Source organism: Silurus aristotelis (genome assembly GCF_946808225.1).
Source record: "Silurus aristotelis genome assembly, chromosome: 11".
Lineage (NCBI taxonomy): Eukaryota > Metazoa > Chordata > Actinopteri > Siluriformes > Siluridae > Silurus > Silurus aristotelis.
In genome coordinates this window covers 11,965,982-11,984,064 of record NC_139584.1, presented here as the reverse complement: position 1 = coordinate 11,984,064, position 18,083 = coordinate 11,965,982, and the positions used below count along the sequence as shown (strand labels likewise).

The following is an 18,083-nucleotide window of genomic DNA, read 5'->3' as shown; positions in this document are numbered from 1 at the left end:
AGCTGTATCATACAAATAAATAGTTTAAAAATCATATATTGTGATTTCTGGATTTTTTTTTTTTTAGATTATGTCTCTCACAGTGGACATGCACCTACGATGACAATTTCAGACCCCTCCATGATTTTTAAGTGGGAGAACTTGCAAAATAGCAGGGTGTTCAAATACTTATTTTCCTCACTGTATATTGTTCTGTCAAATTACTCAACCCAGCCATTAGGGAGCTACAAGCCATTACACTCTTAGTGCCGGTGCCAAGCCCGAATAAATGGGGAGGGTTGCGTTAGGAAGGGCATCCAGCGTAAAACGTGCCAAATCGAATAAGCGGATCACAAATAAGAATTTCATACCGGATCGGGCGAGGCCCGGGTTAACAACAACCACCACAGGTATCGTTAGCCAACAGGGTACCGGTGGAAATTGGGCTACTGTTGACCAAAGGAGGAGAAGGAAAGGAAGAAGAGGTCTACAGAGACAGCAGGAAAAAGAGAAGTGGAGGAGAGTGGAGGTTCGGGTTGGTACTTTAAATGTTGGTAGTATGACTGGTAAAGGGAGAGAGATAGCTGATATGATAGAGAGGAGAAAGGGAGATATGTTGTGTGTTCGGGAGACCAAGTGGAAAGGGAGTAAGGCCAGGAACATTGGAGGTGGGTTTAAACTGTTCTATCTTGGTGTGAATGGAAAGAGAAATTGTGTAGGGGTGATTCTAAAGGAAGAGTACAGTAAGAGTGTAGTGGAGGTGAAGAGAGTTTCTGATGGGGTGATGATCGTGAAGGTGGAAATTGAAGGGATGATGATAAATTTCATTAGTGCCTATGCTCCACAAGTCGGCTGTGAGATGGAGGAAAAGGAAAGATTCTGGAGTGAATTAGAAGAAGTGGTAGATGCTGTACCTAGGAAAAGCGATTGGTGATTGGACTTTAATGGGCATGTAGGTGAAGGGAACAGAGGTGATGAGTGGGTGATGGGTAGGTATGGCTTTAAGGAAAGGAATGTAGAAGGGCAGATGGTGGTAGATTTGAGTGGAGGAAGGTGCACACAGGTGGACTATGTTCTATGCAGGAGATGCAACCTGAAGGAGATGAACCTTGACAGTGTAGCTAGACAACATCGGATGGTGGTCTGTAGGATGGTTTTGGAGGTGAAGAAGAAGATGAGGAGAGTAAAGACTGAAAGAAGAAGAAGATGGTGGAAACTGAAGAAGGAAAACTGTAGTGTGAGGTTCAGGGAAGAGGTCAGACAGGGGCTCGGTGGTGGTGAATAGGTGTTGAATGATTGGGTAACTACTGTAGGAGTCATGTGGGTGGCAGCTAGAAAAGTACTTGGTGTAACATCTGAAAATAGAAAGGAAGACAAAGAGACATGGTGGTGGAATGAGGAAGTGCAGGAGAGCATAAGGAGAAAGAGGTTGGCAAAACAGAAGTGGGATCGACAGAGTGATGAGAAAAGTAGGCAGGAGTACAAGGAGATGCAGCAGCAGGTAAAGAGGGATGTGGCAAAAGCCAAGGAAAAGGCATATGAGGAGCTGTATGAGAGGTTGGACAGTAAGGGAGGAGAAAAGGATTTATACCGATTGGCCAGGCAGTGGACCGAGCTGGAAAGGATGTACTGCAAGTTAGAGCAATTAAGGTTGGAGATGGAAATGTGTTGACTAGTGAGGAGAGTGTGCTGAGAAGATGGAGGGAGTATTTTGAGCAGCTGATGAATGAGGAAAATCAGAGAGAGAGAAGGTTGGATGATGTGGAGATGGTGAAGCAGGATGTGGATAGGATTAGTAAGGCGGAAATGAGAGCAGCGATTAAGAGGATGAAGAGTGGGAAGTCGGTTAGACCAGATGACATACCTGTAGAAGCATGAAATTGATTAGGTGAGATGGCAGTGGAGTTTTTAACAAGATTGTTTAACAGGATTTTGGAAGGTGAGAGGATGCCTGAGGAATGGAGAAGGAGTGTGCTGGTACTGATCTTTAAGCATAAGGGAGATGTGCAGACCTGCAGTAACTACAGGGGAATTAAGTTGATCAGTCAAGGTGAGGGTGGCGAGATTGAGATGGTTTGGACATGTGCAGAGGAGGGACATGAGTTATATTGGTGGAGGAATGCTGAGGATGGAGCCACCAGATAGGAGGAAAAGAGGAAGGCCAAGGACGAGGTTCATGGATGTGGTGAGGGAAGACATGCAGGTAGTTGGTGTGAAAGAGGCAGATGTAGAGGACAGCGTGGTATGGAGACAGATGATCCAAAAGTCGAAAGAAGAAGTTTTGTCAAATTACTCCACTTAACATTTTACCTACATTAAAATATACTACTTATTATTATTATAACTACTTTGGCAAAACTTCCATTGTATTGTATTGAAAATGGTGAGAAAATTGTAGGTGAAAAAGGCTTTTCCCTTGCATGAATCCTAAACAGCATATTGGCATGTAGATAGCATCTGATGGTTGTTATGAAAACTTTGTGACCCCAAGATGCCACTCTTTAATGAAGTTTTCTAACAATGAGCTTTGGAGATTATTTTTACTTCTCTTACCATCCTCCCCACTGTGTGTGGTGGAAAGATAAAATTGGGTCCTCGTCCAGCCTGGTTGGTCACTGTTCCAGTTGTTTTAAACTACTTTGTGATTCCTCTGATTGTAAATATGGGCAAGTTTAGTCAAATGGCTATTTTCTGTAGCCATTGCCTGACTTATAAAGGTCAACACACATCTCCCTCACTTAAATAGGGTGTTTTCTGTCTCTCCCATGTTGAAGAGCGGATAAGAGAAATAGGTCTCTGTGTCACTTCATATTCATACCACAGGTAAACAGGAAGTCATGAATTATTAGTTAAATGTGTCTTGATACTCTAGTCAACTTTAAAAACTGAATTTGTTGCATGTAATCACTAAATTGAAAAAATCTTTGAAGTGCATTAAAAAATTATCAAAATCTAAAATCCAAATAGCTTTTAAAAATGTTTTCATCACTACTATCAAATCTATTACAGACAACTTTGGTTCAAGTCAACATAATTTCACTAAAACCAGGGTAAAATAAACATCAATCTCCTGTACTTCTTTCACAGGAGAAACGTTTATATTATTCATTTACAGAAAAAGTAATCAAAAATAATATATATTATAGCACCCAAATAACACCTTTAGTGTTTGACATTTCAAAACGCATACACGTCTAATTATTCTATTTGTGGCAACCATTAAGGATTGTATATAAAACTCTTAAAATGTTCCTTTAGGAGCATGTAAAGCATTGTGTTTAGGAAGCTAACCATTAACAAACTTATAAGAAAAAACATGTTTTCTGAGATTGCAGAGCAAGATTTTCAGGGGTCCCACTGACTTTTCCTTCTTATCTATTTATACATTCCATACATAAAAGCTGGTCCTTAGCATTGGATTTGTTGACCTTGACCTTAAGGAAGCTTATTTTCTGAGACAATAAAAAGCTAGCAATGAAGTCTCTGCAAAAAAAACAGACTCTCAAACAGAACAGATAGTAAAGTTTGCCTGCAGGTGATTTTTACTTGTTATGAATACACTTTTCTGAACTACAAATACTGTAAAGTAAAAATATTGATGCATATACAATATACGCACAACATAAATAAACATTGTACATTTCAGTACAGATGACCATAGTTTAGATGGAAAATAATAAATAATTAAAATTAATGTGATTATAATGATGGGTCCATTATCATGGATTAAACATGCAAAAATAATATCCCTAATGGATATGAACCACCTGCAAATAAATAACTGAGACCAGTCATAAATTTCTCTGAAAATGTAAATGTAAAATAAGTGTAAAATGTCTCATATTGTTGGTTTTAAATGAGTAGCTAACATGATCCTGGTGCAGCTGGAACTTTTTTTGGAGCACTAGAGGAACAAAAAAATCAATTTGTAAGTAGAAATATGTTTTTTTTTTCTAGGTGTAAAAAACATCAAGAAAATGGATCCTGCCTTGCTGGTTTACAAAGGGAAGTCCTAATGACTACGAGTAGCCCAAACATTTTTAGTGAGACGCTTTGTTCAGAGATGTTACATTCGAAGAGGTATGTGGTTAGCCTTGTCTTGAGACAGCTGGTACTCCTGTTGCTTGATAATTTTTAAACATTTGCCCAGCACCTAATAAGAAAAACATATTTAAAGTCTGAAATAAAAAAGGAATAATATAAATGTCTATGAAGTTTTTTCCACACCAGAACATCACACCCAAATGTGGTTAAGTAGGGAGGATGCAACAGCATTGAATGTCTTTATTTACAATTTACAATTTCCTGGAACATTTATTAGCATGACAAACTGAGGCCCTTAAAAACATTGTGTGAAAAAGGTTGTGTAAAAGAACCCTAAGTGGTCAAACTGACACCATCACTATTAAACATCCTAAGGATGAACTGGAACACCAATAGAAATTTCTTTGTGTTTTACCTTCCTTGTGTCTTGTGGAAGAATCACACCATCGTCCCATAGCCTGCCTGATGAAAAGAATGCTGAGCTCTCTTCTTTCAGCCTCACATAGAAAAAAAAAACAATAATCACTTAATAATCTTTTTGTGTTACTACTCGTTAATACTAGGAACTGGGAAAGTTCCAGAACTTCTAAAAAAGCACCAAAATGTAAACATTTGCAACAATATTTCAGAGTTAATAGAGAAACTATATTTTACTTATAATTTATTGAATATTTAATCTGGTTTATTGCACTTTTTCTTTTTATTTATTAATGTTTAGCTAAAAGGTGAGGAAGTGTACAGGTGCCTCTTACTGCTCATTAATGTGCAAGGCCTCCTCTTCATCCTGCACCAAACTACCAGCATGGCCTGGAGCTAAAATTGACACTCTAGCATTCGGCCACAGAAACAGGAAATTTGGATTAAAAGCCCTTCCGCACTAAAATAAAGAAGAAGATAAAGAAATTGAGTTTTTTCTTTAATGTTACAAAAAAAAAAAAATTAAAATTTCCACAGAATGTAACAGACTTAAAACACTATGTCTAAATTTTGTGTTGCTGACCATGGCAAAGCTGTCACCACCATGGCAGCCTCCAACGACTACTGTAATCTTAGGAGTAGATGCACACGCCACAGCAGACATCATGGATCCCTGAGCTTTAAGTACGTTGGTGTTGGTCTCTGCCTGAGAGACAGATACATGAAATAAGCTTAAGAAAGGCCTTAGTACATTAATAAAACACATTATAAAACCAAGACTATGTGAACAACTGAGTGTCAGACCCTAATGTATGCCTAAATGTTGGATGCACAGAATGCTATAGCATGAAATTTCCTTTCACTGAAACTAAGAAACACCAAAATCTGTTCCAGCTTATCATTGTCCCTCTGCACATGTTTATAAAGACATGCTTTGCCGACGTTGATGTGGAAGTATGTGCCTGACTTCACTAATGCTCTTATATCTGAATTGGCACATCCTCTAAAGCCTACAGGCTTTTTTAAAAATAGTGAATCTGGAAAAGGGTGCAAAAGCAAAAGCGCATATTGTATGAGATGATCAGGTGTTCACAAACTATTGACAATATGGTGTACATTGACATACAATATGTCTAAGTCACACTATGCTACAAATAATAAACTAAATTAAACTATGTGTTTCGTGTGTATTGGTGTACAAAACAGTATACATACATACTGATCATCCAAAATGAAATGTTACTATTTCAAAAGCGATTATAATACATTATAAACCTATTAGAGATATTTTATTACATTTAATTGGCTCTTCAGAATGTTCACTGGCAACTGAATCAGAAAAACTGCAGCAGTTCACTGTGTCACAATGTTTAATCTCAACAATGTGATGCTGAATTTCACGTGTAATTCATAATATGCATTTTATACATTGGCAGTGCAACTGTACCTTTTCTTTGGAGAGAGTGTGCAAAGGCTCTGGGGCTGTGTTCTGAAGGAAGATGAGAGGGATATCTCTGTGCTCACACAGCTGGACAAAATGGCTTCCTTTCAGACAGGCTTCATATGTCATCTTACCATTATTGGCTACAATGCCAACCAAATGACTGTTAAAACAGGAATAATACCACTGTGTTGGTAGTATTTACTGTAGGCATTTTCTCCACCACATCTGGACTTCACTGATAGATAATTTTGTTATTGTTAGTTTATTGTCATATGCACAGTACAATTACATTTTTAATTTGCTGTCCACAAGGAATGCCACAAAAAATGTAAATAAATAAAACCACAAATAAATGTATGCAGAGTAGAGAGCAATGTACGCAGAGCGGAATACAAAACCAATGAACTGTGTGTACCATAGTACAAAATAAGTGGGCAAATTTTGCAATGTGTGTGAAAAGTCCACCAATGTGTGAAAAAAAGGTCTTATATACTTGTGCAAAAAAAAGTTTGTCAATTTACAAGATACAGCAGCTTCTTGCTTTAGCAGATAATTCTTGATGTAAAAAATCCTACCCTTCAATTTTCGCAAATCCAGTCACTAGAGTGGTACCATAGCTAGACTTAAACTCCTGGAACCGACTGCCGTCAGTCAGCCGACTCACAATCTAAACATATAGAGACAAACAGAGAGATGTTTTAGTGCCACACCTTTTACATGAAGTGTTGATGTGCATTTGGTCAAGTGCAAATCTCACCAGTTTGACATCCATGCTGAAATTGTAGCTCCTTGGTGCGAGGCCCATAAGGTCCTCAGCATTATACAGGGGCTCATCAATCTCAGTTTTGTCCTTCTCTGGGAGTTCGAAGTTTAGAGTGGAGATGATGTTCCTAGTACACTCATATGCCTCACTCTCTACAGCAGCAAAATAATCAACGCAGCCACTCACCCTAGCAAAAAAAGAAATCTAATATATTAGAGCAGCTAATTATAATAAAACAAGATTCAAGTGTTAGTAATAGTTAATACACACACACATATATATATATATATATATATATATATATATATATATATAACATTATCATTTCTGTGCATTGACAATTAAATTAAAACTCCTAATACACCACATATTAAAATATAAGAAAACCACCTAGGCTCTATACCTGACATTTCTACTTCTCTATTACTGAAGTTGTTATAAATGATTAGTACAGTAATAAACGTTATACACCTAATTTATATCAATACCTCCATACCTTTTAATAACTTACAATGATAAAATTAAAGTTGAAAAAGTAATTACAAATTTTTTTTAACAATTAATAACTTGAAAATATCTAAGATTTTATTCAAACAAGATGAAGAGCTGTAAGTATTACATATGTTACAAATATAAAATACAGTGTCATTGAAAGTCAGTAAAAAAAATAATTACATAATATTCCAGATATTACAATTCTTGTATTACACACAAACACACACACATACACACACAAAATAAATACATACATACTTTTTTTTTAAAGAAATCTGCCTTAAAGAACTCCTGTATAAGTTACTACTGATTATTACTGATTTATTGATAAAGAATTACTGATTAATTATTGAAGAAATTATGATAATGAATTTTGCCACATGCTTAAAGTTAACCATACAGACTAAAACCCTACATTAACCTAACCAGACCCATAACTAACTGAACACTTTATTGAAGTAATTTACTCACTCTGAGTGCAGCTTGGCACCTCCAAGTTGCTCACTTGTCACTTCTTCCCCTGTTGCAGCTTTAACTAGAGGAGGACCAGCTAAAAATATTGTCCCTATTCTGTGCACAATGATCGCCTCCTCAGCCATAGTGGGGATGTAGGCTCCACCAGCAGTGCATGAGCCACACACTACTGCCACCTGTAGGCACAAAAACACAATGATGCCAGGCTATTACCATAAGCAAATTGAAAATATTGTGACGGTTATACACCTAAATACGAAACAAGGTCATACCTGCGGAATCTTCATTGCTGACATTATAGCTTCATTGTAAAAAACACGGCCACCATGCTTCTTATCAGGAAAAATATTTGACTGTGTACAGAGTTTTAAGAACTGTTATTGCAACCACAGTGTTGTTATACTGTGAAAAAAAAAAGCTTTAAGTTTTTTTTACCATGCATCCTACCTGAAGTGGTAAAAATGCCCCCCCACTGTCAACCAAGTAAATACTGGGGAGCCGATTCTGCATGGCCACTTCCTGGGCCCTAAGCTGTTTCTTTACTGTAATAGGGTAAGCTGTGCCCCCTTTCACCGTGGCATCATTAGCAGTAAACACACACCATAGCCCATTTATTTTTCCAATACCTGTTATAAGCACAGACATCATTATATACTAAGAAAAAAACGGAGGGGAAAAAGTACAGTAAATAGATACAGATTATATAATTACATGTCATTTCTAGGTTCCTCTACTAAAAACATTTTTAACACTACTTTTTGAATGTGCAATAAACCACTGAATTATATGCATCATCTATTGCATATGTTATTCCTTTTATTTATTAATCTTTGTGCATTTTCATGAAGGGCATCCAGAATTTTGGATGGCACTGTAGCTGCTAGTGTTCACCAGGTTCATGAAAAATAGACATTGGTACTGGCTTTCAGGTTGGAAAAACTAAAGCTCAGATTTATTTTGAAACATGAATCATATTCAGCAAGCATCACAGAATATGCTTAAAAGAAAGATTGAAAAATGGTTCACAACAATGCAAAGTGTGGTTGGAATAAATACTCAGACTCTGTGTTTCAGCAAAATACCTGTGATACAGCCAGCTGATGGGATGTCCCCATAGGGTAAACCCATTCCAGCAAAGATTGACAGCTCTAGATAATCATCATCATCATCCAACAGCATGTGCAGTCTTTCCCTAGCAAGAACCTTCTTGTTTCTCTGCGTATGTCGGGCAACAGCTTTTTCCCCACCTGCCTTTAACACTTTCTCCTTTAGCTCTAGATACCTAAACAAAAATATCTTAAGATCTTAAGGTCTTTAATATGAAAAAATAAATTTAAAATCCCTGAAACTCTGTGATCACTGGGACCTATCTTGCATTGATAAAATATGTCTAAAATGTTATATATAATTTGCAAGAAAAATCATGAATATATAAGGGTCGGTTTTAAAACTTACTGTTTTTACCGTATGACACATTTAAGAAATCTATAGTTACACTAGTGACTATGTTGCGTAATATGAGTGATAAATCACTCATGTTTTTTATGTGCTATTGGTTGACACCCAAAATTTATGAGTTATCACACTTATAGAGTACATAGTGATATTTAGCACATTTTCTCATAATAAAAAAGATATAAAACAAACACACAGATAGACAGATAGACAGATAGATAGATAGATAGATAGATAGATAGATAGATAGATAGATAGATAGAAAAAATGGCATTATACCTTTGCTGGCATTCCTTGCTGTTCTGCAAATTTGCTTCAAATACATGTCTGTGAATAAGCTGACATGCACCATCTACTACTGGAAAGGCACTGGGCAACCTCCTTCTGCGTGTACTTGAGCTTATACACCGGTATAACACTGCCTGGTGTGTGTACATGAGCTGTGGATTGTGTTCTAGGTATTGCAGTGGCCTGGCAGAGCTGAAACGAGTGCACTGGCATAGAAAACTTTTCTTTTCTGCAGTCCTTGACAAACTTTGGGTGCATAATTGATTCGTGAAGCATATTCTTCCATTTAATAACCTGAAAAAAAAATACACAGTTATTTACTGCACAGCATCTTTTGGTAGATTTTCTGCCTTTGTTCTGACCTGTCATCCGGATTTGCTAAAGGTTACAGCAATCGGTAATCAAATAACCCTTATACTGAACTGCCATTTGATTCATGCAAGTGTGTCAAAGGTCATTTAGGTTCTGCAAAAAAAAAAGAGACTCGGACATGTTTGATTACGCGTCATACACGTACAAAACATAACCGATCAGTTGCAATTTACTGTCTTACCTTAACATACAACGATACATGGTTGAAAGAGTCTAAAGTTTATTTTGCGCTGTGACACATTCAAACATGTCCGGAAGGAAACAAAACACCAGACGGAACGTTCCAGTCCAAAGGCACATTAAACGGAATTTTAGTGCATGGCCAACAGAGAGCAGTGTAAACTTGTTTGACAACTCCTCTATCACATGAGAGGTAATTGAGTGTCACGTTCTCAGCAAAAAATTTGTGATTGCCAAAACAATTGGGTGTACAGAAATGTTTTTTAGAACAAATGTTTATTTTGTTTTCATTCGAATTTTTTCAAAAAGGTATAAGACAAAAAGTGTTCATTTTGGTCAGGACACGAAAATCAGTTTCTTTAATTTGTCTTTAATTCTGTTGTAATACTCTGAGTATGTACAGTGGTTGTATAAACGCATATGACACACCTTTTAGAGCGTGACGTAACACCTCTCGATTTTGCTCCTCCCCCTCAACCTCTGGTTGGTTTAAGTGCAAAGATGGCGTCCATCATGGAGGGGCCGCTGAGCAAATGGACTAATCTGATGAAGGGCTGGCAGTATCGCTGGTTTGTTTTGGACTATAACGCGGGGCTTCTGTCGTACTACACTGTAAGTAGGATCCCAGAAACCGCGTTACAGTTGTCAGGATTGTCATTTTTTTTGTCTAAGGGAGGGGTACAAACCGAGAACGGAACGAGTACTTGAGTTGGGAATCTCAGCTGGTTTTGGGCGGGGTTTTTTGAGTGACAAAGGGAAGAGACCAATCCTGGGCTTTACTAGGGGGCAGGTTAGCCAATGATCACCCGAAAAGAGCGACGTTGTGCCCTAGAATTTCACCAAGGCTACAACGCATTTAATATGTTCAGGCTCGATAGTATTAGTTAGAAGAATGTCAGGGTGGTGGTCTCAGCGTCATGTGACACTTTTTGTCTGGACTGGCCGAAAGACAAAGAATGTATCATTTCAGTCTTCAAACAGTTCACGTTCAGAACTAAATAAAGATTTTGGTGCAAGACAGAATCTAACATTGAGATTATACCTTAAGGTTAAGTTGCAGGCTGATACCGCTGTCTAGCTATGAAAAAAAGTGGTGAAGTCTTGCTCGCTGGACGCAGGTTCAGTGCTGCCTTTTGTCTGGGATCTTATCTGTTTGCACTGCTGTTCGAGATATCAAACGACATAACTTGCAAATGTTGATAGAGTGCACCGTCACTTGTTTATTTTGCAGAACAGGTGCTTAGAAGGGTTTTTAACTGTACGTGGTGTATATTTTTCCATCAGACTGAATATTTCTGCTGTCTGTAAGCAAGCAGAGCTGGATTTCTGATTCACCTTTCCTGGCAAAGTCCTTCAGGGTTAGGTAGATAAAATGTAGAATAGTCGATGAAAAGATAACGCACTTGTAAACACAATCCAAATCAATCCTACTGTATTGTTTAATGCACTCAGCTGTTGGAGGATAGAGCTCACACACACACAATAGGCAGTACAATAGAACATGTATCTGCTGCTATGCCATAGAGTTTAGCTCCATTAATGACAGAAAGAGGCCATCTTTTCACCTTGACTGTCTAGCAATTATTTTGGTGGATGACCTTTTTTCAGTGGTGATCACAGAATGCTATCATCTAGTTTGTTAATCCGTTTGTAAGTGTACAGATGGAGGCGACAGCTGTCCCATGCACTGTTTCTGATCGTTATCAGAAAGCACTTCATCCCTGTCTGATCAGGTTTGTGGATTGAACCTAACAGTGACACTGCGGTGAGCAACACTATTCTGCTCTTGATCTGTTCCAGCGTGACACCCAATAGGACGCATGTGTCAAATCGGTGTCAGTGCTGAGCTCAGGATTGCCCACCTGCTCAATAGTGCTTTTAGTTGCTTAGTAAGTAGAGCAGAGGTCTGTAGGTACTTAAATGGCCATGTTAATCCGGTTTGAAAGACAGTAGGCTCATGGGAAGTAGTAACTAGGTTCTGGGTTGCTGCTAACAGGGTCAGGGTCAAGTCCCACAACACCAAGTTGCCACTTTTGGGCCCATGAGTAAAACTAAAGGCCTTCAATCTGACCCCAACTTCCTAAAAGTTTGAGGTTCTTCTTCTAGTCAGACAGGTGGTCCCTTTCTACTAATGAAGTGGATCGTGTAAGAAGATGTACCAATAAATGTCATGGATGACAAAAGAAAATGAGCATAAAGTTCGGGCAGTGTGTCAGTACACCATGTGCCTTCATTGGACATTACTCAATCTCACTTGTTGTTTTGAGGATGATTGTTAGGAGCACCACCTAATGCCCAAAGTATTACCATAGATGTTTATATGTGAATATGATTTAAATCACCCTGAATGAATCCACTCCTATTAGGAATTAAACATTTCAGTATCGGAAAAAGGGGATAAGTAAAATGTATTGATTTACAGTAAACTTATAAACAAATAAAATGGCTCACAGCATAAGTGAAGCAGCAATTTTGTAATCTACGTGTAGTGTGCATATCATAAATCACATAAAACAACTTATAATAAAACGTACAATATATGATCATTGAAGAAAAGGAGTAGCATGCTGCAAATTCGAATGAGGTGGGACAAATACATTTTTTCAGCTGTCTCTTTAAATTGCAAAGAAAAACTGTAAGATGCAGAACACTTTGTGAATAATGTGGTGACTGGAAATTTGAAGGTAATCTTATTTCAGTGGTCTGCTACACTACATATATTTTGAAGACAGCATATAACCCCTGCAGGACAGATGAAACTAAAAAATTTGATGGATGGATCAATATTTTTAAGTACATGGAATTGCATTTGACATGATGCTCACACTTTTGGGAATATTTCAGGCTCTCTAAAGCTTCACAGAGATCATTATAAGCAGTGAATTTAAGGGTTTTTTAGCATTTGTATATTTGTGCATCTAGATAAAGAGAAAGTGTTTTATTCACAACATAGGCTTAACACACAAAAAAATAAATCTTTTGTCTCTGGTTTTATTGCATAGTCAAAAGACAAGATGATGCGTGGCTCTAGAAGAGGGTGCGTCAGGCTCCGGGTAAGCAGTCAGCTTTTACTCATACTTTGGTTTAAACATGTTTTATTTATTTATTTTCATTAAAATTTTATTTCTTTGTTTTGACAATGAACGTTCTTGCACTTTCCTGACTCATCAGATTTGTATCTGCCAACCCACATTTACCATCATACTTTGGTTTAAATGTGCTTTCTTTTTAAATTTTTGAACTTTATTTTTTCTTTTTTTTTTTTTTGACAGTGCATGTTCTTGCACTTTCCTGACTCATCAGATTTTTTTTTATCATTGTATCATTGAAAGTTAAAAAAATATCACTAAGTTTACTGAGAAGTGAAGAAATATTTTCTAGACCTGTAGTGATTTAATGATTCTTGAACACTAGGTGGCATATTTGGGACACGATTTATGTAAAATTCACAAAAAAAAAAAAAAAAAAAAAGACACCAAATCAGACATTACATTGTATTTGACTTGATGTCAAACAACATGTAAGCTGACTGTTTGTAGGTGTAACATGAATAATATGTGATAACTGCCTAAATTCTTTTAAAAATTAGTTTCTGAAAAGCTGTTTTGGGAAAGATTTATTTTTTTTTTCTTTCTGCAAAAAAAAAGTTTTGATAATTAAATAAATTTAAAATGCCACACTGCATGATTTTGTCTAAAGTGACTGAGTGCAGAAGGTTCAGGTTTGAACATTCAGGTTTGGCCCTGTGGCCTCTTCTGATGCAAAACAACACAGACGGGTGCATTCACAAATGAAGTGGATTTTCAAATTAAGACCGCATGGAGAAGAGGCTTAGATCAGTAAGATGAACGATAATATCAAGGACATTGTGAATGTGTCATGTATTTTTACTCTATGATTTTTTTTTTTTATATATACATCTGTGGTGTTTTCCTGTACATGTTCACTATTACCTTCCTCTTTAAACTTGTTGAATTGTTGTTTTTAAATACCTATGTAGCCTTGCAAACTAGGGTTTGCTTTCTGTGCGTGTGTGTGCGCTGTCTAAATGACCTTTCAAACAAACTTCCTCTTATGGATGATAACGGTTGCAATTTTTCCAGTTGTTTCCAGGCATGTTTTTACAAATCTTTGCCAGCTCATGTTTTCGCTAGTTCCTTTTTTTTTTTTTTTTTTTTTTTTCTTTAGATCCACAAATAAACTCTTTGTACTTTTTTATTTTTTAGCAAATGAATGCCTCACGTACATTTTCAAAATCGTCTAAATGCTGTATGATATCATTTGTGCCTTATTGATGAAAGAGAGAGAGAGCATACACAGTTTTGCAGTTCCTATCTTCCCCAGCCACTTTTCAGTTTTTCCCCTTTCCTCCCCTCATATTCTTCCCCCTCCCTGTTCCTTGTCCCTACATCCCATGCTCCACCCATTCTCCCCCTCCTCTGTGTGTGTGTGTGTGCGTGTGTGTGTGTGCGTGTGTGTGTGCGTGTGTGTGTGTGTGTGCGCGTGGGTCTGTGAGGGAAGAGAGCAGAAAAAGCGAGAGAGAATGACGTGGCCCTCTGTCTGATAGTCTCTCTCTCCGTTTTGCTTGCCCAGGGAGCGGTGATTGGAATCGATGACGAAGACGATAGCACTTTCACCATCACTGTCGACCAAAAGACTTTCCATTTTCAAGGTAAGCCCTCCTCTTACTGCTTTTATTTTTTTTCCTTCTATCTTTCTTACATTCTCTTTCTTCATTTAAAGCTTTTTTTTTAAGCTGTTGGCTTCTGCTGTGCTCTCGAACATTGTCTCGATCGCTCGTGTTCTCTTTTTAACTCATATTTGTGTTCAGAGCCGATCATGGCAGCAAAACATCTGCAGCCTTGACTCTCACGCTGTCACGCGCTCTTACGCACATTTGCATTTCTCACACACATCAGACACATTGCGGCTGGTGTGATTAGTCAGCGTTATTCCAGTGTTTTCGATGCACGGCTCTTCTGCTGCACTGAAGGGAAAAATAGCACAGGCGTTACTTTTCTCTTTCTTACTGCAGCGTGGCTTTCCCATTTCTAATGGCAGCCTCACAACACCACCCACTGCATATTCTAGGACACAGCTGAGTGGTCCTTAAGCTTTGCTTTAGCAGATGAAGGAGCACATTTCTCGCCACTAGGTGCTCACATGTTCTACGTCTCTCATCTTCCTTAGACCTCCTCCTTTTTTCTTTCACCCCTCCCTTTGTCCAGTGGCACTGGGCCGGGCAAGCTGGCAAGAAAAGGGCACTGAGATCCAGGTCTTTAGTTTTTAGCCTCCACCCCCTCTCTTTTCATCCATCCTCACTCCACACCCTTCCCTCGGGGGCCCTCTCGCCCTCCCCATGCCCTCATCCATTGCCATGTTTCGGCACTGTCTGCTGTGGCTGTACAGTAGAAAGGGTAAGGTGATGCATGTCTGCATGCTCGGCTGGAGCTAAGAAGAATGTTTTTGCAGTGTTAGATTTGGCTCTCACCGTTTTCACTACTGAGCTATAGCTGAGTCATTCATTTATTTTCATTAATGGGACCAAACCTTTGTGTGTCTGTTGCTTATGCTCGAGTTCTGATACATGAGTGATGTAATATGTTTTTTTTTTTTGGAACGCTGCTGTTTTTACTGGTTGTTAGATGAACAGCATGTAGTTTATGTTCATAGGTCGTGAATATGCTACATGGGTTGTTGCAGCATCAGAATACAAGTTACTTGCTTGTTTGACCTGGACAATGTATGGAAAGTGTTTTACAGTTCCATATATGGACATGAATTTCTGCTTTAATGTCAAATATAAATTATTTAACTTATTTTAAATCTTTGTGCATTCATCCTTTAATGTACACTAATCTGAGTCATCCTTGCGAAATTTGACCAATGATGATATGCATGCAAAACCTTTTTTCTTAAAATCCTTTCCAAGTGTTTAGCGTCACCCGAGCCCTTTTCCGTGCATGTTTGAATTCCCCTGAGTTTGCAGCTGATGTTTGTCTTTCAGAGAGCAGTCAAAGGGGCTTGATCTATCAGTTTTTCTTGTCCCTCCATTTAAAAGCATGCTCCCTCAGGGACCCTTCTCTCCTCTATCATCTTTTAAAAAGGTACTATTCGCTGCATCTTCCTTATCCTCAGAACTGCTGTCTCATTGATGTGTAACAGTTTGGATTCGGAGAAAGTGTGTGTGTTTATGATGTGTGCGAAAGTTTAAAGGGTGAGATGGTCAAGCTCAGCAGAGACATGTGTCTCTAAAAGGGATTTATAAGTGCTGAAAAGTTTTAAGCAAGTGTAAAACTGGTGTGATTGCATTGTGCTAGGCTACCTGTAATTAGCGGAAGCAGCCAGCCAGCATTTATAAGATGAGCTGAGAAAGAATGAAAGGATGCAGTCTAAAGGACTTTGGTGTTGACCAAATATACTGGAAGTGCCTTGTTTTATAATAATTGTAAGGAGATTGAAAAAGCTATCTGATTTACATCTTTTAATCGTAGAAAGGTTTTTCCCAGCAGTTACAGCAGAAGCATCTCCAAAGTGCTGTATTTGCTATTTACAGGACCATCTATAATTCATTAGGTGCTTACAGGGGCTGATATTGGCCTGCCTGAAAGCGCTTTTATTTCAGCAGTCTGTGCTGAGCAGTAAGGTCTGCCCCATGCTACTAAGAATCTACTCGATTCATTGAAAACGTGTGTGTGAGGGCAATAGGCTTGCCACAAAGATCCTTTAATGATGCCCTTGTTATTAAGAGCATAATTAACAATGGGTACTCTCACTCACATCAAGAGTGTGAAATGGATTGATGGATGGATGGAAAGACACATGGTTATGGTTTAGAGGATGAAGCATAGATAAAACGGGTATTTATCAGCGACCTCTAATTCACAAGACCATGTTTATTTATAAGTGAATATTGGGATTGTAGCATATACAGTCCTGAAAAACCTGTCAGTACGTTTATAATGGCTGATACTATTACAATCCTGCACCGTCCAGGACCACTGTATTACTCCTAACATTTACTTTAATCACATTTTTACCATAAATCTAAACATATAAAGAGAATTAGTTTTTTAAAGGTTCTTTATTTCCTAAAATGTTTCAACCTAAAACTTTTATTGTGGTGTTGCTCTTAAATGAATTTGGGATTGCATAATTTTTTAAGCGTTTTCAAAATAGCCAGTAGTTATATCACTATTATAGATTTCAATAAGATGTGTTTATGGTGAATAAACAAAATGAATTTGACTATAAACCCACTTAAAATTGTAAAGTGACACTATATGATGTGACGTTATTGGAGCCTCCATGTGGTGGTTTCTTCGAATTGAAACTTTTTTTTTTTATATATTGTTACTAATATTCACCACATAGCAGTCTGTATTGTGCTAGCTTCAATGATAATTACTTTATTCTAAGAATAATATGAAAATGTGACGTGATGTTTTTATTTATCACCCACCTATGCCATTAAATTACTTTCTCTCTCTGTCTCCATCCATTAGATGTACCCTGTTGTGTTTACAAGAAAAAGGGTATGTCTAATTTTACCTAGAATATGGTTTTTAAAACCCGTCTTTCCTGCTGTGTTCCCAGAATCTTGTGCAGCCTTTAGAATGCTGAAGTCCTAATAGTCTAGAATTTTCCTTCAGGAATCTGTATTGAGCTGCCACGGTCTCAAGTCAATGCTCCTGCTCATATTTCATAAGCATTAATTCAGTGCAGCCATGCTGTTATTGATTTATCAGTTATTTGGGGAATATAGCATGTTCTTTTTGCTGACCTGCTTGTAAGGTAATCCGTCATGTTCATAAGCGGTGTAGTAGAGGAGCTGATCATACGACTTAAGTCTTTTGTTAATACTTTTAATATAGAGATGGGTCGTGTTTTGTTTTGGGCTCTTAATACCTCATGGATATAGAAGGTTGATATAGATGGTTTTTGATAGGTTACATAGTGGAGCGCAAATAAAATGAACCATAGCACTGTTTTCAAGCACCGTTTAGCATAAAACACATTTTAGTGACTTGACCGTGTCTGTAAAATGTCTTCCCTATTTAATGTGACATTTTGTACAATGAACTACATTGTTCAATCTTTTTTTTACTGATCCTTCCATAGATTCAGTGTTTTGAAAGATGCACCGGATGAAGCTGAAAGGACTTTTACTTG

General features: G+C 37.7%; 2 protein-coding genes across 5 annotated transcripts in view; one reads left to right on the top strand and one right to left on the bottom strand.

The window, feature by feature from the left end:
* Positions 1–2,943: 2,943 nt before the first annotated feature.
* Positions 2,944–10,477, bottom strand: LOC310732996 (putative methylcrotonoyl-CoA carboxylase beta chain, mitochondrial). 3 transcript variants are annotated; one of them, XM_083553811.1, is made up of 14 exons: positions 9,913–10,011; positions 9,722–9,824; positions 9,351–9,653; positions 8,699–8,898; positions 8,064–8,242; positions 7,889–7,969; positions 7,614–7,792; positions 6,642–6,834; positions 6,460–6,551; positions 5,888–6,044; positions 5,024–5,146; positions 4,776–4,900; positions 4,439–4,520; positions 2,944–4,132 (listed from the first exon to the last, which is right to left on the bottom strand). In XM_083553811.1, exons 3-14 carry the CDS (start codon positions 9,506–9,508, stop codon positions 4,046–4,048), a joined length of 1,656 nt encoding a protein of 551 aa, XP_083409937.1. In that variant the 5' UTR covers positions 9,509–9,653; positions 9,722–9,824; positions 9,913–10,011; the 3' UTR covers positions 2,944–4,045. The 3 variants fall into 3 exon arrangements, with proteins under 3 accessions (XP_083409937.1, XP_083409938.1, XP_083409936.1); XM_083553812.1 differs by lacking the exons at positions 9,722–9,824; positions 9,913–10,011 and adding an exon at positions 10,341–10,477; XM_083553810.1 differs by lacking the exon at positions 9,722–9,824 and having other exon boundaries at positions 9,913–10,054.
* The window catches only part of osbpl9 (oxysterol binding protein-like 9), a 30,496-nt gene continuing 22,801 nt past the window's right edge, over positions 10,389–18,083 (top strand). For both annotated transcript variants that reach the window (XM_083553801.1, XM_083553800.1), the window contains exons 1-3: positions 10,389–10,523; positions 12,914–12,964; positions 14,505–14,583. In XM_083553801.1, coding sequence (XP_083409927.1) covers positions 10,413–10,523; positions 12,914–12,964; positions 14,505–14,583 — 241 coding nt within the window. In that variant the 5' untranslated portion in view covers positions 10,389–10,412. The remainder of the gene's footprint in view (positions 10,524–12,913; positions 12,965–14,504; positions 14,584–18,083) is intronic.

Coding starts and splice junctions, on each gene's coding strand:
- LOC310732996 (XM_083553810.1), bottom strand. CDS start 9,932: ATGTATCGTTGTATGTTAAG. Junction 8,899..9,350: donor AGCAAGGAATGCCAGCAAAG/GTATAATGCCAT, acceptor ATTTTTGTTTAG/GTATCTAGAGCTAAAGGAGA. Junction 4,133..4,438: donor TTCCACAAGACACAAGGAAG/GTAAAACACAAA, acceptor TTTTCTTATTAG/GTGCTGGGCAAATGTTTAAA.